Raw genomic sequence first — 23,110 nt, forward strand, 5'->3', positions numbered from 1 at the left:
CAAAGTTTGCATACCTTGTTTGTTGAGGAAAGGGGCTCTTATAATCACTTCGTGCACTCGCTCCGAGGCCCTTGTCAGGTCGGGTATGATTACCCTTGCGTTTGTCAATTCGGTCGTCGTCCTTTCTGCTGGGACAGAACCATCACTGCCTAACCGTCTCTCTAACTGGAGATGGTGGTGTCAGTGGCGGTGGCAGGTGGTCGTTTAGAGTGCGGCTGCCAAGCGTCAGATCCTAAGTCAGTCAGGTGCGGTGCCCTTGGGTACGGACTTCCTCAGTGTCAGGCATGGTATGACTTGTTTGGTTTTGGTGCCCAGAAAGGTGATGCAGAGTGGTGAGCGAGGCGAAGTCTTGAGTTCAGAGGTATCTATAGGGCAGGTCAGTTCGACGAGGTGTATCCCGAACTGTTACAAGGCAGGCCTGTTCGGCGAGGTGTATCCCGAACTGTTACAGGATTGGCCAGTTCGGCGAGGTATATCCCGAACTGAAGGTAGGCCAGTTCGGATTACTTTCTGGTTTTGGGCCAAGGGTGAGTTCGGGCCCCCAGTAGGGAGTTCGGTCCACTGGTGTCTCCCCTTGGTGTTCACGCCTTAGGCTTGCTTTTTTGCCAAGCTATTGTTTTTGCCATGTGTCGCATAACTGTGAGGTCGGGCCAAATCTTCCTTCATCAGTACTCAACCCTCATCCAACCTCACCCTTTTTTGCCAACCCTAAGGTTATGTTTAGTTTGAAGGGAAAGGTAGGGAAAGGATGGGAAAGATAGGGAAACCTTTAAAACATGGATTCGTTTTGGTTACAGGAATAAATTATGATAAGTTAGTGGTCAGTAGTAGTTTATTATTTAGTTATGGGAAATTGTCTAAAACTCACCATGAGTTTTCAACATTTCTCTTAAACTCACCATAACTTTTCAAAATGTCTAAAACTCACCATGTCAATAAGTTTTAATTTTCCAAAACTCACCTTCCGTTAGTGCACCATTAATGCTTCTTAACAGAGGTGTCCATGACAGCATAAATAACAATTTTCATGACCAAATTATCCTTGAATGGTGAGTTGGAGGAAAATGGTCTTTTTCAGTTTTCAATTTTTTTTTCATTTTTAGTGTTTTGTTATAATTTCTAATATTTTTTATAATTTTTGTTTTTTTACATTTTCTATTTTCTACAATCTATAAAATTTCCTATATTTTTGTTCTTTATTTACAATTTATGTGTTATTCTATAATTTTTGGTGTTTTTTCTACATTTTTTTTTTCAATTTCTATAGTTTATAATTTGAAAATAATTTTTTGTTTTATTTGAAATTTCTATAATTTTTCATATTTTTTGTAATTTCTATGTTTTTATGTATTTTATATTTGAAAATATTTTTTGAACTTTATTCTTTTTCATGTCTAAATATTAAAACGGTAATATATTAACACCCGTTAATTTATTTTGTATATATTTTATATTTTTCTTTGAAGATTAAAATGGTAATATATTAACACTCGTAGTCTCTTTAACGTCAAGTTAGTGACACGATAAATTTTAAACATTTTGAAAAGTTGTGGTGAGTTTAAGAGAAATGCTAAAAACTCATGGTGAGTTTTAGACAATTTCCCTTTATTTATTTATTTTGTTTTCACTTGTTGTGAAAGGAATTGATATTTATATTATTAGAGTGTGTAGTAAATCTCTCTCTCTCTCTCTCTTTACTATATTGCAAATGCGTACATGCTTTGCATGTGTTTATTTTAGATGATGATAGTAATGACATGTGTTCAAAGTTTTTTATAATTTTTCTTTTCTATGTGTACAAAAATAATTTTTATTTATCCCATTCATTCTTATTTAATATGATGAATCTGTAATACTAGAGATGTGTGTAGATGTTTAAAACAAATTTTTTGTTTTTGTTTTTGTTTTTTGTTTTTTGTTTTTTGATTTTTTGTTATATGATTATAACATCAAGGGTCGATGCATTTGTCCCAAAAGATGAAATGTGTGCCCATTCCAAACAGGAAAACAATTTCATTTTGGGGTCATTTTTAAATTGTGTATTTAATTTTCATTGTCAATGAAAACAATTATTGTTTATCATATTTATCTTTCTTTGACATAATTAACATAAAACAATAAATACATGACCAAATTTATCTACAATTTTTATAATTTAAAAAATATTGTTTGACTATGACATTATTAAATACCCATTGACTTAGATGGTTGAACTAATTATCCACCACCTAAATGAAAGAACAATTTCATTTTTTGTATGATTTTTAAAAACATGGATTTTATATTGTTGAAAGTATGGATATCGATCTAATTAGTATAATCCTTTTGTGATAAAAAAAGAACATCATCGAAAATGAGAGTTAATACCTTAAATATAAAATTTAACAAAGGAAATTGAATGAAGTGAAAAGTAATAGTTCAAATGACATTTTTTCCTTTGCAATTAAAAGGGACCAAAGTCAAAATAGGGATATTTAAAAAAAAAAAAAGAAGAAAAGTTATACAAACTCATTTATACTTTTAATAGTATTGATATAAAATAAATATAGGACTTAATGAAAGAGAATGGGAATTAATAACTTAAACATAAGACTTAATGAAAGGGAATGGAATAAGATGAAAAGCAGTAGTTCAAATCACATTTTATGTCCTCATAATTAAAGAGAGACCAAATTAAAATATTGGGGCATTTTAATCAAGAACAAAAGTTCACAAACATTTTTTTTGCACCTATCTTATAAGTTATAATGGCCTCGTGAGTTCTTTCTCCAGGTGCTCAATAGCTCAAGGTCTCTTTCTTTTGTTTCAGTAGTTTGGTCTATTGATGGGTTATTTTTCCTTCTTACTTTTCTTTGACTATTCTTGCTAATTGTAACTTAGTGGGCTGTGTTATGAGCATTTATTAATGAATTTTGCCTTCTAAGGCTCGTTCTCACTTTTAATAGTAGTATAGATATAGATAATATTGATGAAGTTTGTCTTCTAAGATTGGTTTAGACTTCTAGAAAATGTCTTTTCAGAAGCCTTTATAGGAAATAGGTTTAATGTTTGGACCACCATATAAAAAATCTAACCCATTTGTTATACAATACATGCATTGTTATCTCTTCGTTTTTTTTCATCTTTTTCATGTGCATGTGTACATCCTATATGCCTTGGCCTCATGGCTCATGTTAAAACAAATTCTAATCCAAAATTTAGTCCTTTAATTTTCTTTTCTCCTCTTGCACATGCAATTTTTTTGGCAATTGGGATATGATGGTGCACGATCTGGTGCTCCCTGTTGGTAGATAGCTTAGATGCCAGACTGAGTAAGTCGCTTGGTCAAGTTGCAAGAAAGTGATTATCAAAGTGTCTATGTTGTTTTACTCGAGGTGGGCACTCCAGTGCTCAAGTAAAAGAAGAGGTTATAGAGAACTAAAAGCAAGAGAGCTTGAGAGCTAGTGAACTATGAAAGTTAATCACTCATACATTTTCTAAAGAAGGGGATGCCTTTATATAGGCAAGCTGTCGTGAGGCTCACGAAGCACATTTGAGATCTCTGGTCCATTTGATTCGGAGGTGGTTTCACAACTGGAGGTGGACTCCGCATAAGCGGGTAGTACTTATCCAATCAGGCTCAAAGTGGGCGGGGTGATAACCGGCTCTTTCGATGTGGCATCGTGATCCCAGGGAAGTCAGAGACGATAGCTTGCTTAAGGAGGAGGTCGTCCAGCATGTCAGGCAGGTCGCCAACTAGATCCCAATTAGGTCAACAAGGTCTCAAGGGAGGTCGCCCCTAATGCTGAGGTCCCTAGCTCGATCGTGATGAGGTCACCTGAGTCTTTGATAAGTCGATGGAGGTAGGTTGCCTCTTCTGCCAGCCTAGTCTTGTTGAGATCTTACACCGTCAAGTCAATGGAGGTAGGTCGCCAACTGAGTCTCCATTAAGCCAGCAAAGGTAGGTCATCAACTGAGTCTTCATCATGTCAGCGGAGGTAGGTTGCCTCTTCTACTGACTTATATCTATCAATATCTTACATTGTCAAGCCAACAGAGGTAGGCTGCCTTTTCTGCTAACCTAGTCCTGTCAAGATCTTACACCGTTAAGTTAGCATGGGTAGGTCACTACCTGTGACTCTGTCAGGTCGAAGTAGGTAGGTCACTAGTTGGGTCTTTGTTAAGTCGGCAGGGGTGTAGGCAGGTTGACCACCACGTCATGCAGGTTGCTACCTGGACCTCAGTTTGGTCTATGAGACCTTAGTAGAAGGTCTCCCTTCATACTGAGGTCTCAAGCTCGGTCCTAAGGTGGTCATCCCGATCTTGACAAGGTGTCTATAGGTCGGGCATGGTGAGGTGGTGACAAAGCACCTTTAGAGTGTGTGAGGCGCATCCGACATGGTTTTGAGTAGGTCTCCATCATTTAGGCTAAGGCAAGTCATCGCCTACATGGTGTCGAGGTGTCATGCGACGATTCTAGGATCGCCACATGGCACGCTGTCACTAGAGGGCCAAATCTGCCCTCATCAATTGCCCCCACTCCAGAGTTGAGGTTAGCTTGGCGAAGGGAGTAGTTCGTTGCACGTCTCTAGCTTGAAGTGACAGTTTAGATGTTTTTTTTTTCTCTTTTTTTTTTTTTGCACCGACCCAATTTGCTCGCTTGATCTAGAAAAGTCTAAGGGCTAAATGCGAAAATAGACAAAACATCACCATCTTGACCATCGGGTGAAGGAGCAAATTCATCAACACAAGGAAAGGTGCAATGGGCACTTCGAGGACATCCATTGAGCTAGGGATGTAGCCATCAAGGAGTTCCACCATTCGCTCGAGTACCTCAAGAGCGGAGTTTGTCGTGCCCATCCTCAATAAGGGCTTCAAACTATGCCATGCTTCAAATGATGCAGAGCCCAAAACTGAAGTGGAGGATAGTGAAGAGGGCAACAAGAATGATGCCAACGAGAGAACTATCAACTGGGATAGGGATGATGTTGCATGTTTGAGTGAGCCGATGTGTGCTTAGCACGGGTTGGTCATCTGTTATCGTCGTGTTTCAAATAGGTCGATTTGAGGGACCCTTAATGCTAAATGTGGTATGACTTTCCATTTGTAGATTTTTCGTTGAAGTGTGTGTATCATGAGTCAGCTCATCCAAATCGCCAAAGCGGGTCTCAATCAAGTCGGCAGAATCACATTGCCTCTTACGTCAACCTACACACACCTCATCACCTCAGCAGGGCTGACCTATGAGGGTGGCTCCATAGTTTGTTGGTCATCAACTCCCACGAGAACCATACAGGGCTAACCTACAGGGGCGGCTCCATAGTCTATTGGCCATCAACACCCATAGGAACCATGGAAGGCTCAACCTAGGGGGCAGCTCCATAGTTTGTTGGCCATCAATTGCCATGGGAACCATGGAGGGCTCACAATCTGTTGGCCGTCAACTCTCGTGGGAGAATGGAGGGATCGATCCATGGGGCAGCATCATAGTTAGGGTTGAGAGATTCTATCTAGGCTGATCATTGTGATTCTGCCCCTGTGGGGGTTCCTTTGATCCAAGTGTTGTTGTTGTTATTTGAGGATTCCAGTACTTGAGGCTCATAGAATGGGTGATAACTTAGCTTTTGTGTAGCGTGTTCCCACAAATGATGCCAATTGATGGTGTGCAATATGGTGCTCCCTGTTGGCGGATAGATCAGACGCAAAATTGAGTAGGTTGCTTGGTCAAGCTACAAGAAAGTGATTATCAAAGTGTTCAAGTTTCTTTACCTAGGGTGGGCACTTTGATTCTTAAGTCAATGAAGAGCTCTGAGAGAGCTAAAAGCGAGAGAACTAGAGAACTAGTGAATTATGAGAGTTAAATCGCACGTACCTTTTTTACTAAGGAAGGGGACACCTTTATATAGACAAGTTGTCATGAGGCTCACAAAGCGTGCTTGAGATCTTTGTCCTGTCTGGTTCAGAGGTGGATTCATGCCTGGAGGTTGACTCCACGTAAGCGGGTAGTACTTATCTAGTCGCACCCGAAGCGGGTAAGGTGATAACCGGATCTTCCAATGTGGTGTCGTGATCCTAGGGAAGTCAGAGACAATAGCCTGCTTAAGGAGGAGGTTGCCCAACGTGTCAAGAAGGTCTCCAACTGGGTCCCAGTTAGGTCAATAGGGTCTCGAGGGAGGCTGCCCCTAATGCTGAGGTCCCTAGCTCGGTCGTGATGGGCCATCACCTGAGCCTTCATTAGGTCAGCAGATGTAGGTCACTAGTTTTTTCTCTATTAGGTCATCGAAGGTAGGTTGCCTCTTCCGTCGACCTAGTCCTATCAAGATCTTACGCTGTCAGGTCGGCGGGGGTAGGTCACCAGCTGGGCCTTTGTTAGGTCGGCAACGGTAGGTTGCCTTTTGCGCTGGCCTAGTCCTATTGAGATCCTACACCATCAGGTTGGCGAGGGTATGTCTCCAACTGGGTCTTTGTCAGGTCAGCAGAGGTAGGTCTCTAGCTGGGTCTCTATCCTAAGGTCATCTCGATCCTGACAAGGTGTCTACAGGTCGGCCATGGCAAGGTGGTGATGAAGCGCCCTCAAGGCGTGTGAGGCGCATTCGGTGTGGTTCCGAGTAGGTCTCCATCATTTTGGCTAAGGCAAGTCATTGCCTACATGGTGTCGGGGTGTCATGTGACGATTTTGGGATCGCCACATAGCACACTATCAATAGAGGGCCAAACATGCCCTCATCAGGCTACACAACAAGGGTAGCCATCCAACAAACCACAAAACCACCCCCAACCCTAATGAGGTCTCTGCTACAACTAGCAACAGGCTTTACCAACAAACCAGGTCACACTTTTCAGCTATAAATCAAATTGGATATGTGGATTTCAAGGTACATAAATTACAATGCTTTCTTTATTATTACCCCATCTTTCACATTACCAATTATGATGTTTATGTAGTCTAATCTTTCACATGTTTCCCTTCTTTCTTCATAAAATCATCACCATTTTCTCCCTTTTCATCTTCTAAACTCTTGTTCTTGCCGTAAAACATGATCCCAATAAAACATCCTAATCCATATAGAGAGCAACTCTTGAAATCAAGGGCCATTTTTTGGATTTTAAGAGCAGGGAAAGTTGGTTAATGGGATTTTGGTTCCCATTGACCAAGATACCCATTTTCCTTTTTCAAATTTATGTGGGGTTCATGGAAAATTTATTTTCCTTGGATATCATTTACCTATCTCCCATTAGGATAAATAACTTTTCCACCTAGGGAAAAGTTGCCAACACTTTGATGGGACAAAATTACCCCTTTTAATAATGTTTTTTATGGCTAAAATGGTCATTATCTTATTTATGTGAGAAATAAAAAAGCATAGATAAAAAGACCCGGTACCCAAAAAATAAGCCAAAGAAGCTTCAGAAAATGCCCAAAACTATTTGGTACTTGATTGGTATTTGATTTGCTTACGAAGGAGTCATTCTTTTGTTTTTTTTTTCCTTCCAACTTCCTCCATGTGGCCACATGCTATGTGATTTAAAACTATGAAGTGTCATGTGAAGCCCAAAAGGCGTGTGATCCAAAATGTTTTTTATTTTATTTTATTTTATTTTATTTTTTGCATTTTTTCTGTATCTCCTTGGGCTTTACTTCTTTGACCATTGAGCCTTCTTTCAATGTTTTTGCTTTCATCTTTAAGCAATCAAGAGATTAATGGTAGTGGCCCCATACTGACAACAAAATTATTGTTAATGAACATCCAATGCCACTTTCGTGCCCGTTAGAGAGTCTTAAATAGGATAACATTTGGCTACCCAGGAAAAAGAGTTTGTGTTGGGTAATGCGAGATAAGTAAGCTCAGTATATATGTGATGGATAAAGTTTGAGTTGCATAGATGGCTTAGGTAAGAGACAAAGTCCTTGATTGATTATGGGCCTGATTTTCAGGACAAATGTTTGTTGTGGGCCTAAATTTTATGGTTGATTGTTTACTGGACCATGGGCCGACTTAAATAGAAATCGGCCTGATTGACATCTCTCAGCTATAATATGTCGCTTCATCATATCATATGTGTACCTCTATCATTAGTACAACAGTACTGGCATATACATATTTTCATCATATTGGGCCCAGCAATAGTTAGACTGATTAAGATTCATAAGTTTATAAATGTTCAGCAATAGTGTACTGTTTGGACTCACTACATTTTAATAAAATGATATACATTTTAGTGAAATATTAGTGATGTGTACACTTGGGTTTGATGTCACAATTTTATGTAACTAGTAAATGTGTACTTGACAATTTCAAATGATAACAACAATAACAATAATTTTATATATATATATATATATATATATATATATATATATATATATATATATATATATATTGATAGTTTATTTTCTTTTAACCTAAAAACTTGTATCAAATCTTCTTACTCTATAATTTATATCAATATTTTCAATTTATTGTGCTAATTGAATCAAAGCTTGCTTAGAGATCGATTAGACTAATTGAATTGTTATTTAATATGGATTTTAGGTTTATTTTCTACCAAATTGCTTGCCCATAAAAAACCATTGTCTTGGCCAACAACAGCGTGTCCTAGCTAATCAAACCACTGAATCATTTGATTTGTTTAATAGGGTGATGGAATAGACATTAATTTTCTCTTTTCATAATTTTTGTATTTCATTTCCATCATTTAACAAACATGAAAGTGACTTCATTAATAAACTGGTTTTGTTTCTAAGTTAATTAGTGAAGTTTAATGATGAGAAAAAACACATTAAACATATAATTCAATGAGAGAGAATGAAAGTTAATTTTAAATATGAGACTTAATGAGCAAGAATGGAATGAAATAAAAAATAGTATTCAATTTACAATTTATATCTTCATAATAGATAAATAGATAGTTATATATATATATATATATATATATATATAGAGAGAGAGAGAGAGAGAGAGAGAGAGAGAGAGAGAGAGAGAGAGAGAGAGAGAAGAGCAAATTCAAAGAGAGGGGTATTTTAAGTTAAGAAAGGTCTAAAATTCTTATAGATCTATTGCCACTTCTTATAGATTCCAAATAAATTGTGATTCATCTACAAATCAACATGTAGTTCCAAGTGTTAGAGTAGTTAAATTTGTCCAACTAAATACTCCATGCAATTTCAACTACAATTCATTAAATTTTGTGATTTATAGATGCCTATTTAGACATGTTGTGAATTATCAAAACAAAAAAAAATCAGACATGTTGTATAGTTATTTAAGATGCATAAAGAATTCCATTTATGCCCTCTTATACAATTCAGCAAGAACTTAACAATGGAGGCTCAAATTGTCGTATTTTGATATCATTTTAAACAATCAACATAATACTTGATTTTCCCTCAAATTCAAATGTGAAAGCATTAACACAAAGAGGAAAAGTACTTCTTATAGATTTTCATTCTCAAGAAACTCCAAAGGTTCTTAATAATTTTCCAAAAAATACTTTTCATTAATCTTTTTGAGGGTATGTTCATTTGAACAACATTTAAAATAGAGGAATTACATTTTTTTTGCTCCATGGGGCTACATAACAGGGATGGCCCATCCCCTAAACCCATAACCCCCAACCCAAGTGCTGGTGGGATTTGATTCCAAGTCTCTCAGTTACAACCATCAAGAGACCTTACCGATTGGCTAGTTGGCACCTTGCAAATAGAAGAACTGCATTCAAAACTTATTTGATAAGAATAGCTCTTTCATCTTTAAAATGAGTTTTCAATTTCCAACCCTAACCTAATTTTAGTTTTAATGTTATTTGGAACCTTCTTATCAATTATGCCTTGAATAATGGGAGCATCCAAATATGGGATGCTCATAATCTTAGAAATCAATTTTTAAAGCGCATCTCATAATTTTTTTTAGAAAAAGCCAACTTTTTGAAATGAATATTTCGAATGAGACCCTCTCAAACATCTTGAGATTAGATAGAAACTACTTATAAACCAATGGAAAAGCTAACTCAAAAAATCACAGTTTTAAAAAATGGACTAGATTGGAAGATCGAACCGCTGGACTTGGGAACCGATCATAGTTTCGGGTCTGATTTTGGGTTCGACCGCTTTTTATGAAAAAACATTGACTTTGTCAAAAAATTACTAACCCGAGCGGTCAAACCGCTAAACCATTCGACCTAGGAAGCGATTTGTGAGTTTTTGGTCAATTAATGTCACTCACACACACACACTCTCTCTCTCTCTCTCTTCATCCCTACACCCTATTCTATTTTGCTATTCCAACACACTTTATCTCTTTCACCTCTTGTTGTTGTGGTGGCTATGACTACGACCATCTTGGTCCTTTCTCTTCTTGTTTCGTGCCCTTCGGATGGGGCTGGCCTCACCCTCCTGGAACTCACCAGCCAAGGCCTCATTGACGATGATGTACTTCTATGCTTTCTTCAAAAATTCTGCCTTGTTCTTGGGCGGTGTCTTGGCAACAGAACATTTGCGGCGTGCATTGATACCGAGGGGGCAAGGTCTCGGACCTCGAGCCCTTCTTTTTTGAAGCAGTCGATGTAGGACTGTAAGCTCTCTCCACGCTTTTGTCGGATGAACATGAGGGAGACAATGGTCTTCTGGCACCATCGGCTGCTAATGAAGTGGGAGAGGAAAAGGTTGGCTAACTGTTCCCACAAGTTGATGGAGTGATGGGGGAGCCTCGAGAACCATCGATGCATTGCCCCCTTGAGCGTCGCTTGGAATGCTCAGCAGGTTAAGGTGTCGGAGTACCCATAGAAGAGCATGAGTGCTCGAAAGCTTTCCAAGTTGTCATCCAGTTCGGTGGTTTCATCGTACATCTCCAATGTGGGAAGCCTTAAAGTGAGGTGGGAGAGGCTCTGAGGTGATGGAGTTAGTGAAGGCGCCCATTCTGTTGGATGAGGGGTTTTGATTGGTGGAGGCATCACCTAGACCCTCCTTCACTTGGAGAAGTTCATATTTAATGGCATCGATTTGTGCCTATAGGTCGCTGATTCTTCTGTCGATGGGAGCATAGGCCTTGTTCTGGTTCTCTCAGATGTAGAACAGGTAGGACCGGTTCCTAGAGTTCTTTGATGTGGGCACATCCTGGCTCCTTCTGGCCTGACAGTTGTTGAGGAGATCGCGGAGGTCTGACACAGGTGAGGGAGAGGTGTGGCGTTAGCCTCTAGCCCTCGGAGGAGGATTGTAGTGGCCAGAGCGCCCGCCTTCTTCTTGAAGGCTCTCTACTCGAAACTAGCATTCTTGGTCTTGGCGGTTGTCGCATGACCCATCTGGATCACCCCCCATTGGCTAGGGAGGAAGGAGGTCTTCAACGGCTTGTTGACGGGTCGAATGTTGTTATTGGACACTAAGGGGTTAGCTTTCTAGGTATGACGGGGCACTAGATCAGTGGAGCATGGGTAGAGTGTCCACTATAATGCCTCTGGCTCCTAGCGAGGCGATCTCCTGCCAGGCGTCCCACCTCATCCAATCTTTGAGTGATGTTGTCAAGTCTGTCGAGGACCATCCTAAATTGGTTCATGGTGACCAAGTTCTGAGCATTTGGAATGTTATTTTGAATATCAACCATTGTTGTAAGCTTAATAGTTCTTTGAATTAAGTGTTCACTGAGGGGGAAGTCTTAGCAATGTTCCCACAGATGGTACCAATTGTTGTTGTCAAGGATGGGCCGAGGGCAACAATGTAACTTCACTTCCTTAGTAGAGAGTTAATACGTTCGAGGGATGATGTGTCCGAGGGCTGCAATGTCCAACTTAAGGATCAAAGAGCATGTCAGAGGCCGGGTGTTATCCCAGGGGCAGAGACTCCGACGGTCAAGTTAGTCAAGTGCGTAGTAAGGGGTTGGACAAGGCCCGAGAGGAAGAGCTTAGACGAGGTCACCTGAGCGCTAGAGAGCTTGAAAGTAGAAAGAGGCAAGATAACTTACATAGGGAGTGACACACCTATTTATACTTGAGTTCACCTAGGAGCTGGTTGGAGTTTGTAAGCAGCGAACGACTTGGATTTGATCTAGCCGATGCCGCGTGGCACCATCCTAGCCCTGCCATATGCGCCTACATCAAAAGTAAATAATATAAGCACATGCCATGGGTAGAGACAAAGGAATGATCGAAGCAAGCCCAACCAGATCTCATTCAAGTTTTCACCGGCTCTGGACTTTTATTGGACTTGATTTCTCAATCCATTCATAGTAAGTAGTAGCCAAATACCAAACATACCAACTGGCTCTAGGCTGGCCTATGGTTTAAAGTATTGAGAGTTTTGATAAGCACTTTCGAATTTGGATTAGCTGAACGTGATGGATGTTCAACGGGCTATGGAACTAATGATGAGGTTTCATGCAAATAATAAATTCATGGGTCCCACTATGAAAGGTGAGGGTCTCATGTATTTTATTACTAGGGTGGAACCTTATCAATGGTTCCACAACCCGCTGAACAACCATTGCGTTCAGCAAAACCTTGCTCATTTTTTTTGCATATCAAAAGTTTTGGTTCATTAAGGGTCCATTTGGTTCATGGGAATAGGGGTCTAGAATCGGAATCAGAATGGGCCACTCTGATTCCAAATGTTTGGTTGGACGGAATCAGAACCCCATTCCTATTCCTGGTGGAAGGCACCACTCCCTCCCCTTCCCCTGGGAATGAAATCCCATTCCCACTTATTCCAATTCATGTCTAAACCTAACAGACTATGGAAATAGATCATTCCAATTATGATTCCGATTGTGAACCAAAAGGACACTAAAATTATATATATGTTGGTCTGACAATTAGTCTGCATACCAATCATATCAAATATTGATGTTTTAAAAAACTAAGGTGGTTTGCATGAATAGGGGTCTGGAATCGGAATACGAATTGGCCATTCTCATTTCATCTATTTGGTTAGGCGGAATCAGAATTCCATTTTCATGCTTAGTGGAATGACATTTCCCCATTTATGGGAATGGTCATTCCTTTTCCATCCCTTGGATATGAAATCCCATTCCTGCTGATTTCAATTTCCATTCTGATTTCTATCTAAACCAAATAAGCTATGGAAATTGATTATTTCAATTTTGATCCTAACAAATTTTAATTCCAATTTCAACTATAAATCAAACAGATCCTAAATTAAATCTTAAGAAACTATATAAGGAATATCTTATCAACCAACACTCTGAACATTGTCTTAGGCCCTTATAAATCGGTATGGGTGGTGTGGAACAAAATGAATGGGCATTTGGGCCCTTGCATCTTTTTGAGTCAATCGCCATGCCACCTTCCTCAGGCCTTCAATGAGGAAGAGGGACGGATTCAATGGACGGAAAGTAGCTTTCCAACAATGCTGTAAATGATTGTCTTGAAATCTACTCCGAGCCATAACTCCTTCACATACATCTATACTCTTCCAACTATTTAGACGTGTATGATTCCTTTTTTCCCTTTTTTTTCCTCTAAGAAATTTGGATGCTAATCAAATTCGTGGTTGATTAGTGACAGCAACGAATGACATCATTAGTTTGGCAATCTTCGCGATTGATGGGTTTCACTAATTACATGATTGAAGCAATGAAGTGACATTAGAAAACTGAGGTTAATTAGTGACATCAATGAACGAATGAAGAAATGTAGATAAGTGTGAACACCTCAGATGGGTTTTCTTAATTTGAATTTGTTGATATAAAAGGGATGAAGGTTGTTTAGAATAAATCCAAATATAAAAAGTAGAAAAAGAGAGAAATCAATGTCAAGTATGAAATTGAACATCATATCTATATAGGAGTCTACAAACAAATACAATCAAATGCAAGAAACAAAGCACCATGTCTTTTATGAGTTTGCAAGAGCAAATGTGGCATCTTTTTATTAATTGTATTCTTGTGAGTTTGTCTGTGCATGCTTTTCTCTTCTTCTTCTTCTTTATGTAAAGTGCAATTTGATAATAACAACTTAACCACAACACATACATATACTACCATACTGATACTTGCCTTTAGCCATTAGCTTTGGCTTCACGTCCATTGTCCACACTATGATTATGTGAAAAATGGTAAATTACAATGACCCCTTGTACTATGGGGTTAGTGACAAATGCCCTTCTAAACTTTCATCACACCCTAAACTTTCATTTTGTGACAAATACCCCCTTTGACCATTAAGTCAGATGATAGAATGCATTAAATTACTAAAATGGCCACTTAAAAATTTCCTTCTTTTCCTTTTCACATTTTTCTCTTAACCTAGTTGACAACAAATACCTCCATTTTCTCCAAACAAAGCTAACTAAAATAACAAGAATCATTTCACTAGCATAGCAATTTTTTTTTTCAAAATCTTGATTCATTTCACTTACATGAATTTCTCTCTTCATATTAAAATATAAAAATTATCCACTCCTTTCTTCACTAAATCAAGAAAAACCAAATGAAACCATAAATTTATGTTTATCAGAAAGAAACCTCTATTGTTTCATTTGAATACCAATTCCAGCTAGAAATCTGCAAGGATCTATTAGAGCAACTAGAGGGCTTCAATGTTATATTTAGAAAACTAATCAAATCACAACTCATTCAAATAAGGGTAAAATACAAAAACCTCCCCTGAAGTTTTTAGCAATCATAAAAACCTCCCCTATAGTTTTATTTTAACAAATACCTCCCTTGAACTTTTGAGAAACTCAACAAAAATCTCCCTTTTGTCACTGTCCCAGACGAAAAACGTTAGATTGATGCACCAGTTTTTTTCCAAATATCCATTCTACCCTTTGATAAATTATTTTACATACAAAATTACTGAAATAATCCCATTTTAGCTCAACAAGAAAACATATTTCAGTATTTTTGTATATAAAATTACTGAAATGATAATTAAAAAAGGTTTTGGTTGAGTTAAAATGGGGTTATTTCAGTAATTTTGTATATAAAATAATTTATAAAAGGACAGAATGGGTATTTGGAAAAAAACTGGTGCATCAATCTAACGTTTTCCGTTTGGGATGGTGACGGAAGGGAGGTTTTTGTTGAGTTTCTCAAAAGTTCAAGGGAGGTATTTGTTAAAATGAAACTATGGGGGAGGTTTTTATGATTGTCAGAAACTTCAGGGGAGATTTTTCTATTTTACCCTTCAAATAAACAAGAAAAGGGTAGTTTGAAGATTTAAAAAATTTAAATAACTGACTGATAATTTTTTTTTGAAGTTAACTCTAATCGAGGGGCTATTTGTCACAAAGTGAAAGTTTTTTTTTCTATGCCTATAAAATGATTCTTATTGTTTTAGCTGGTTTTGTTTGGAGAAATGGAGGCATTTTTGGTCAATTGAGACTTAAGAGAAAAGTGCAAGGAAAAGAAAATAATGAAAGTTAGGAGGGCATTTTGGTAATTTAGCACATTCTATAATCCGTCTTAACTGCCACGCGAAGGGACCAAAGCAAAAACCGATGCACACCTCGGTGGGTAAGTGGGTTGAAATCTCAAGCAGTTGGCAACATTTTGTTTGGGGAGATGGAATTTGGAAAGGCACAACTTTGTCTAGAAAGATTAGAATTAAGGCTGGACGTTTAGGGACACTCAATGGGCTTGGTTGGGTTGAGACATTTAGATCCTAACAAATACAGGCCAGGTCAGTATCACTGGTCCAATGTGGCCAAAGATGGTGGGCCTAAAGGATCAGCCTGTGCGGCTATGCTCACGGGCTCTGTCCACATGGCACCTTACTCCACATAGACATAGACATAGCCATATGCCTCCATCACTGTTACTGTTGCATGGCCTAACGTGTCGCACAGGGAGAGTCCTATGGACATCACAGGCTGTCAAACTGACAGTCAAAACGTTTTTCCTATATATCCCACTCCCAACTCCAATTTTCAGAATTCAGCCCTACTAGCTCCATGTTCTACAGCAATTTGTGTCCATGGAAGATATGCCAATCCTCGATTATCTAAGAGGATTTGCCACGTGGCCATGAAGTTGGCCACGTCAAACAGCAGTGGGCGACCCTAGATTATCTTGTTGTCTGCCTTTCCTTTTGGCGTTTCTTCAGCGTTGGTGAAGCCTGGACAAAGCCCAAGGCGATAGTATGTCAGAGTGAGACCGAGGCCTGAGGCCCTGAGAACCAAGCACTATGTACATTTTTTTTTCACCTTTTCTACTTGGGCAGTTATCGGGGACTCCGGATCTCCTACACATTAAACAGACTACTGAAATTCTCTCTGTCTTTGATTGCGTGTCTTCATTTTTTTAATCCACATTGGCGTCGGAATCAGAGGATGTGAAGATTGTGTGCTGGGAAGAGTTTCTTGGTATATGTCATGGAGTTCAGGGGTGTCTTACTCTTATTTGCATAATTGCAGTTTAATTAGTAATCGAATAAAGTCATTTTGTAAATAATTTTTGTTGGAGAATAATTGAGTCATTGTAACTTTGGAGGAGAAGCTCTGAGGCGTGTCTGAAGATACTGTCTTTAGAACGTTATTTGCCCCCACTCAGTTTTACTGAGTTTGTTATTGGGTTATAGGCAAATTCATTCCCAGGATACAACAGAGCCTTGGGCGAGAATCTGCAACCAGCAAAGTTGAAGAGTCTCCAAAGAAACCTTTTGTGAGATTGTAGCAGATAGGACTGAGAGAGAGAGAGAGTGAATTTCGAAATTGTGTGATTTGGAGTCTGATTCATGCTCCTTAAATAATTTGTGAAGAGGTATGAAGAAAATGTAAGTATTGGTTTAGAGAAGGCACCTTGGACAGTCACAATTTCAAACATTGTGACGGTTTAAAAGGTAGTTAACAGTTGGTGACTGTTAATTTTGAATTGTACATCTTGATCACACCCGATTGAATCATGAACGTTGATCTCATCAATGGTGATCAACGGTCATCAATGCACCAAAACCAGAGCCGTCCATCACGAGCCACAGGGGTGCGCACAAAGTGCGAGCAAAGTGCTTCTCTAAAGTGCCTCATTGCACCGCACACACGCGTGCGCGTTGCACGGTATCGAATCCCCATACTCTCCTCTATTAATTATAAAGAGTGTAAATCAACTCCTATTGAAAAACTGAAAACAAAACTTATAATTTTCCAATGTGGGACAAGTTCAAAACTGAGTTTTATAAGAGAAAAACTGATTTTCCAACCAAATGTACATGTGCAATTTCTCATGACCAATCAAACCGATTGGATTTAATCTCTTACGAGATTAAAATCCAAAAATTCTGGATAATTAATGCACCAAAAGAGAACAGATACTAGTTTAATGAGAAGAACGTGAATTTCAGTTAATTAAACATTAAGTTTAAAGCAACACTCTTTTTATTCTATTTACACATCGTTTGTAATTCTATATTAACATTATACATAAGGGTTGGCAGAAAACCAGCAAACACCCCATAAATCAGAAGCAAAGAAGCTGATCAATCTCATTAAACCATGATCAGAAGAAAAAAGAAAGAAAGAAATGGAAGATCCAAAGGAAAAGAAAAATCGTCCCCTTAACTTGAACTCTGCAAATTTGCGACACCATTGAGCTTGGAGCATTCGAACAAGGCCTTAGAATTCATCTCCCTCTCAAATCTCCATATATAATTTAGACCCACAAGCAGCTCGGTGATGGCGGCCTCGGTCTTCGACTGGTTTGCGAAATAGAGCGTCTGTAGAAGAAGAACGTTGGTCTTGGGCATCAAATTCTGTTGTTCGAAGCTACGTTCGCTCTGCCATTTTATCATGTTGTGTGCTAACGGTGACAACCAACCCAGGATCTTTCCTAATGCATCTCTCCACTCTCCGGCAAGCATCGGATCACTTGCCCAACACCCAACTCCTCTCAGTCTAGCCCTCAGCGACAATCTTATGCTAGTGGGAAGCATGCCGTAGAGGTCGTCCCTGGCATCGACGCCAACCAGTTGAGGTGATCTGATCATCTTCTCGATCACAATGATCAAATTTGCGTAGTGTAGAGAAAGAGCTGCCGCGCCTAGTGTACTCGGCGCTGGTTTTAGAATCTTGGTGTTCGCCTCAAAGAATCCATGACTGAGATCTTGGTTTTCCTTCTCGTCATGCTTGGATGTCGTCATCAATGGCCCTGAGACAAATTTACAAGTTGGGTTCTCGGAGGGGTGGATGGCAGCAGACACAGAAAGGCTTCGTGACAAGGAAGAACTGTTGTTTGGTAGACATCCTTGTCCAATTCCGAAAACAAGCTTGATTCTTGCTAGAACAGTGAAGATCGACCTTACAAGCAATATCGTGACTGTATCAAATTTTCGGCTCCAGAGAGAGCTATCTTTGAGATACTTCACTTCTTGTCTCTGCCAGAAGAGCTTCTGTTGCAGATCAACAATCTTCTTATCTTTGATAGACGGGTCCATGTCGCTACATTGGAGGACTTTTCTCAAACTGTGCTCGGCATCCGAAAGCCCATCCATCTCTCTGTGAAGGGATGCAGTCAGCGTGACATATCGATCCATCTTCTTCTGCTTGGCCTCCATCTCCTTCCAAGGCAGAACCCAGCAATGAGGGTCGTGGCCCGAGTTAGCGAATTCCTGGAACAAGCGATCGAAACACCGGAGACCCGAGTCATCACACCCCCTTCCGAGCCTGGACACAGACTTAGCTACAAGCCTCAAGTTCTCCACCATCTCGGCGCAGGCGAGACTGAGCAGGAAAGCATCGTCGTTGGAGACTATCTTGCGGACTCCCTCAAGAGCAATTGATTCGTGTCTGAGGCGAATCAGGTTCTTGTCGGAGAGCGATTTCCAGAGCTGGACGAGTTTGGACATAAGCCCGGCGATCTCAAAAGCCAAGACACCAACATTAGATTTCTTACCCATCTTGGTTGCTGTAGTTGTCCGAACTGCATCAAGGCCGTTAGAGATCGCGGTCTTCACCTTAATTAGCCATGTCTCCAGAGCCATGGATTTGAAGGTCGAAGAAGATGGAGATGAAGAATTGAGTATTATGATTGCTTCTATGTTACAGAGAGAAAGGAGTGAAATGTTATGTGGTGGGTACTGGCCTACCGGGTATGATGTGAGAGAAGAACTGAAGGCGTGGAGAAGACAAAGAGAAGAAAATAATTGAAGAGTGGAGTTGCAGGGATAAGGATAAAAGAGAAGTTTGAAGATGTAGGCGTAGAGGCTCGTGGGATGTTTTGAAGGCTTTACAAAATAGTCTAAGAAGAAAAGATTGCAACTGATGGAGAGAGAGAGAGAGAGAGAGAGAGAGAGAGAGTTGGAATGAGATCGAACTCCTGTTAGCTAAAGGGAGTGACATCCGGATTAAGGTGAAATGGGAGTTAACGGCCGTCCTTTTAGCTTCGCACGAGAATGAAACTTATGCGTGTGGGAGGACACGTGGCCACTTCTAACGCTGTGGGACGTTTTTTTGGGCGCAAGCTGGTGGGGGTCAGATTCGAACTCGTTGGAAAGTGAGAAAGGTAGAACCTTTATTTCTGCACTTATCAAAAAAAAAAGTGGGTAAATAAAATTATACTCTGTTATTCTTTTACTTTGTTTTGAATCTTTTTAAGGAGAATATGAAGATTGAAGATCCTTTTGATTCTTTCAGATTTCTCCTTTCAAATAATTTGTATTAATGTGTTTGTTTAATTGTGTGAATTAAAGGGATTAAAGTTAATGGTGGTAAGCACATGCGGACGACGACAAAAGAAGAAAGAAAAATGCCGTAGAAGGTAGAACCAACGCACGTGTGCTTCTGTAAGGCAATACGTCTCTAGAGGGTTGGGATAATTAATCTATCAATCAGGTAGAGTAGAGCTTTTGGAAATTTTTGTTGCGTTTTCATTTTCCAACTTTTTTTTATTTGGAAAATTAAAAAGGAAGAATATTGAAATGATAGCATCAGTCGCGCATGACTTAAATAAAAGGCTAACAAATGAAATTGAGCCAATTCAGGTGACTGATTGATGGGAACCAAAAGCATGTTTTTCTATGTGGGTCCACTTTAATGACAATCAATCATTTCATTTCTTGATCCTCCGGCCAATAAGTCGTTATGATGGGAAGGGATTCCTGAGTTTAGTAATTTAGTTTACATATAAAAAGAACCCATAATCAGATCAGAATATAAAAACCATTTGATTCAAGGAACTGAAACTGACAACCAGTTGAGTCTGGGATTCTGTAGATGGGTTTGTCACGAACACATGAGCATGACGGCACCATCAATTAAATGTGGAATCAAAAGAGTTCGTCCCACAATACATCCCCGCCTTATACTGGAAACATCGAAAGATATTCACAATATACGTCGGGGATGTGCTATAGGACATTGTGGGGCGGAGATGTGATCTTGAATCAAAAGGGTTTCTTGTTTGGAGAAGAAAAGTGAATTAATATTGGGAGTTGAAGGAAGCCCACTAAAGATCATCATCACATCACATGGGTGGTGGGATGAATGTATTGAGGTGGCGTTTGACTCTCTACATTTTTTTAACTCAACGATTAGGGTTTTATCATCTTTGCCCACCTGTGATAAGGCAGTTTACGAGATGCTTGTTGACTTGTCGGAAGTTGTATATCCATTTCTTGATCCTAGTGTTCCTTAAAATATATAGTTTTGTTTGATACAAAGTACAAACCCTTCTCTCCTACTTTGTTTATTATTTGTTTTTGTACTGTTCTCTTTTATCTAGATCATATAGAAAGACTAGAAATAAGAAAAAAAAAGTTAGATTGTTTTTTCACCATTTGTGAGTTGATTACACCGATATTTGCAGAAGATTGGGATGGTTTCAACGAGAAACTCTTTATTGAGATTCTGTCAATTTTAAGGAGTTAAAATGTGTTCATATTCGTATGTGATTTCTTAGGTGATCTCAACACATTTAAGCAATATCACATAATCAGAGAAGAAATTGCTAATGCTTATGAAAATCAATTGAGGTGAATTGAGAATTGAGATCTGTTCCTCATAAAGTGTGTTTCCTTATGGCCACATCCCACCCTATATTGAGAATATCTCCCCCATGAATAATAAATACAAATATGGTAAATATTTCCAATATACAATCAAAACATACTGTGAGATTGGTGTGAGGCGCACTCTGTAAAAAACAGACCTGGACTCGTAAATTGATGGAGACATTGACTTTTGAAGCCTACCCCTCGAGGAATAAGGGTCACTAAAAGTAGTGTCAGAAAAGAAAGCACAAGTTAGACGTTGGACCCGGCCGATTGAAGGGCCAATCTAAGTGATAGTGATGCCATCATTTGAACCCTGAATACCTTTCCACTTCCTCAAGGAAATTAATAGTTACATCACTAAAATGGAAGCAACTACCAAAGTAATTCAAACCACTAACTGTAGAAATTTATGTGTTTGTCTAGCTATTCAACATGTAAAGATATGAGTGAGAGAGAGAGAGAGAGAGAGAGAGAGAGGGGCTAGGCTTTCAGACAGTGTAGATAAACAAATGCCATATATACCTTCAAGTTATATAACATAAGCGACATATTCTTTTGCCCCCAAAAAAATCTGAACAAATCACATTAGATTCCAAACTCCAATAGGCTAAAGTGAACTTTCTTCCTTTGGCATGATATCTTCAAAGCAAAACTTTGACACACAGAAAAGCTTTTTTACTGTTCTTTCTTTATGGGGTGGTTGTGTTGTTTGACTAGATCCAACAAGCTTTTGGCTTGGCCCTCCTTGGGATTGACCTAGAGGGGCCTTTTAGGATGACTTACCTTGCTCTCAACCTGGTTTTCTGACTCATACCTTTCCTTCTTAGCAACTAAGGAAAAATGACAGCAATTGGACAAGTCGGCAACAAGATTAGCCCACACCCAATCGATATCCTACACAGTTTGCCTTATACTGCTTGTATTAAGATTTGCTTTCAGACAACCTCCAAGAAGCCGATGATTCAATAGTTGAGATGGTAATTCCGCGTCCCTCCAAAAAAATGTGAAAACAAACCTGTGGACGTTATAATGTGAGATCGCATTAACACCCCACAGGTGCCTCACATGTACATCTCAGTGTACATCGGAAACATCTCCTCCACTTATTACTAGAAAATATTTTTAATACATGGTTGGAATGTCCTGTGGGGACACCCTGTGGGACGCCGATGTAAACTCCTGTAATGTGCACTATGTAATACCAGAAAAGAGCCTCCTACAAAAGAAAGCTGAATTTTGGGTGCCATTCACTAGGAATGTTGACTATGATAGCCTCCAACCAACTATATATAATTTGATTGACTAAGATAGAATTGGCCTATGCCTAACCATATCAGAAGGCCCACGTGGCTCCTTTCGGCTGGGTCATGTGGGCCACAAGACTAGTCCAGTCCAGTTTAGGACCCCTCTAAAAGACTAGAACCAATCCTGGAACAAAGAGAAGAGGCTCTTTTTTGATGGCAAAGCAAACCCTTTTAATATGCTCAGCCATCCCCACCTTGATGGTGACCTAAATGCTAAATGTGTATTACTTGGATCCCACTAACCACCATTCTCTACCAGACCTGGATGAGTGCTTGTTTGGTGGTGTGGGGTGATGAATAATGAGAAAGGGATCCGCATGAAAACCAGACAATCCATGGCCATGGGCCTCTCTCGTTCAGCAAATTACATGCTTCTGTGGGCGACTTAAGGAGTTTGCTTCGCTTTATGTGGACATGGTCCCAAACAACACTTAGAACCTCCCAAACATGCTCCTTCCTCTCTTCTTCTGCCCATGGACCATGCGCACGTGGAAATCATCATTGCAAACTCACATTTTATGACCGTATTATCCTATGACACACGTGCGACACGTACACCGAAAGGAGATGTCCTTATCAAAATGAGGGGTGCTTTGGTAATTAGATGCACTAGCAATGGCATGAAACTGCATTTATTGGCAAGAGATGGAGACACACCTGCGTGGGCGTGCGTCAGTGCACCTACAAATCTGATTGGGATCCGGAGCCCATTTGGTAGGTGTATATGGGGTGATTGAAATGCGTTGACCGAGCTGCTTAGTTTCAAGATTTTTTGTTTGGGTAAATTGCTGAATCCTCCCTTGAAATTTATAGTTGTTGCTGAAATCTCCCCTATAATTGGAAATACTTCCCATGAATTTTAATTAGGTTACGACAATGTTTTGTATGGCTTCCAT

At 39.4% G+C, this 23,110-nt stretch overlaps 1 protein-coding gene across 1 annotated transcript; it reads right to left on the reverse strand.

Annotated features, from left to right (window-relative positions):
* Positions 1-17,478: 17,478 nt before the first annotated feature.
* LOC148880208 (protein PSK SIMULATOR 1-like) lies at positions 17,479-18,900 on the reverse strand. The gene has a single exon (XM_088976299.1). The coding sequence runs from the start codon at positions 18,898-18,900 to the stop codon at positions 17,479-17,481; it is 1,422 nt and encodes a 473-aa protein (XP_088832425.1).
* Between the last annotated feature and the right edge of the window lie 4,210 nt (positions 18,901-23,110).

The sequence above is a fragment of the Nelumbo lutea genome, chromosome 1 (assembly GCF_056320005.1).
Source record: "Nelumbo lutea isolate HS-2025 chromosome 1, American lotus-T2T, whole genome shotgun sequence".
Classification (NCBI taxonomy): domain Eukaryota; kingdom Viridiplantae; phylum Streptophyta; class Magnoliopsida; order Proteales; family Nelumbonaceae; genus Nelumbo; species Nelumbo lutea.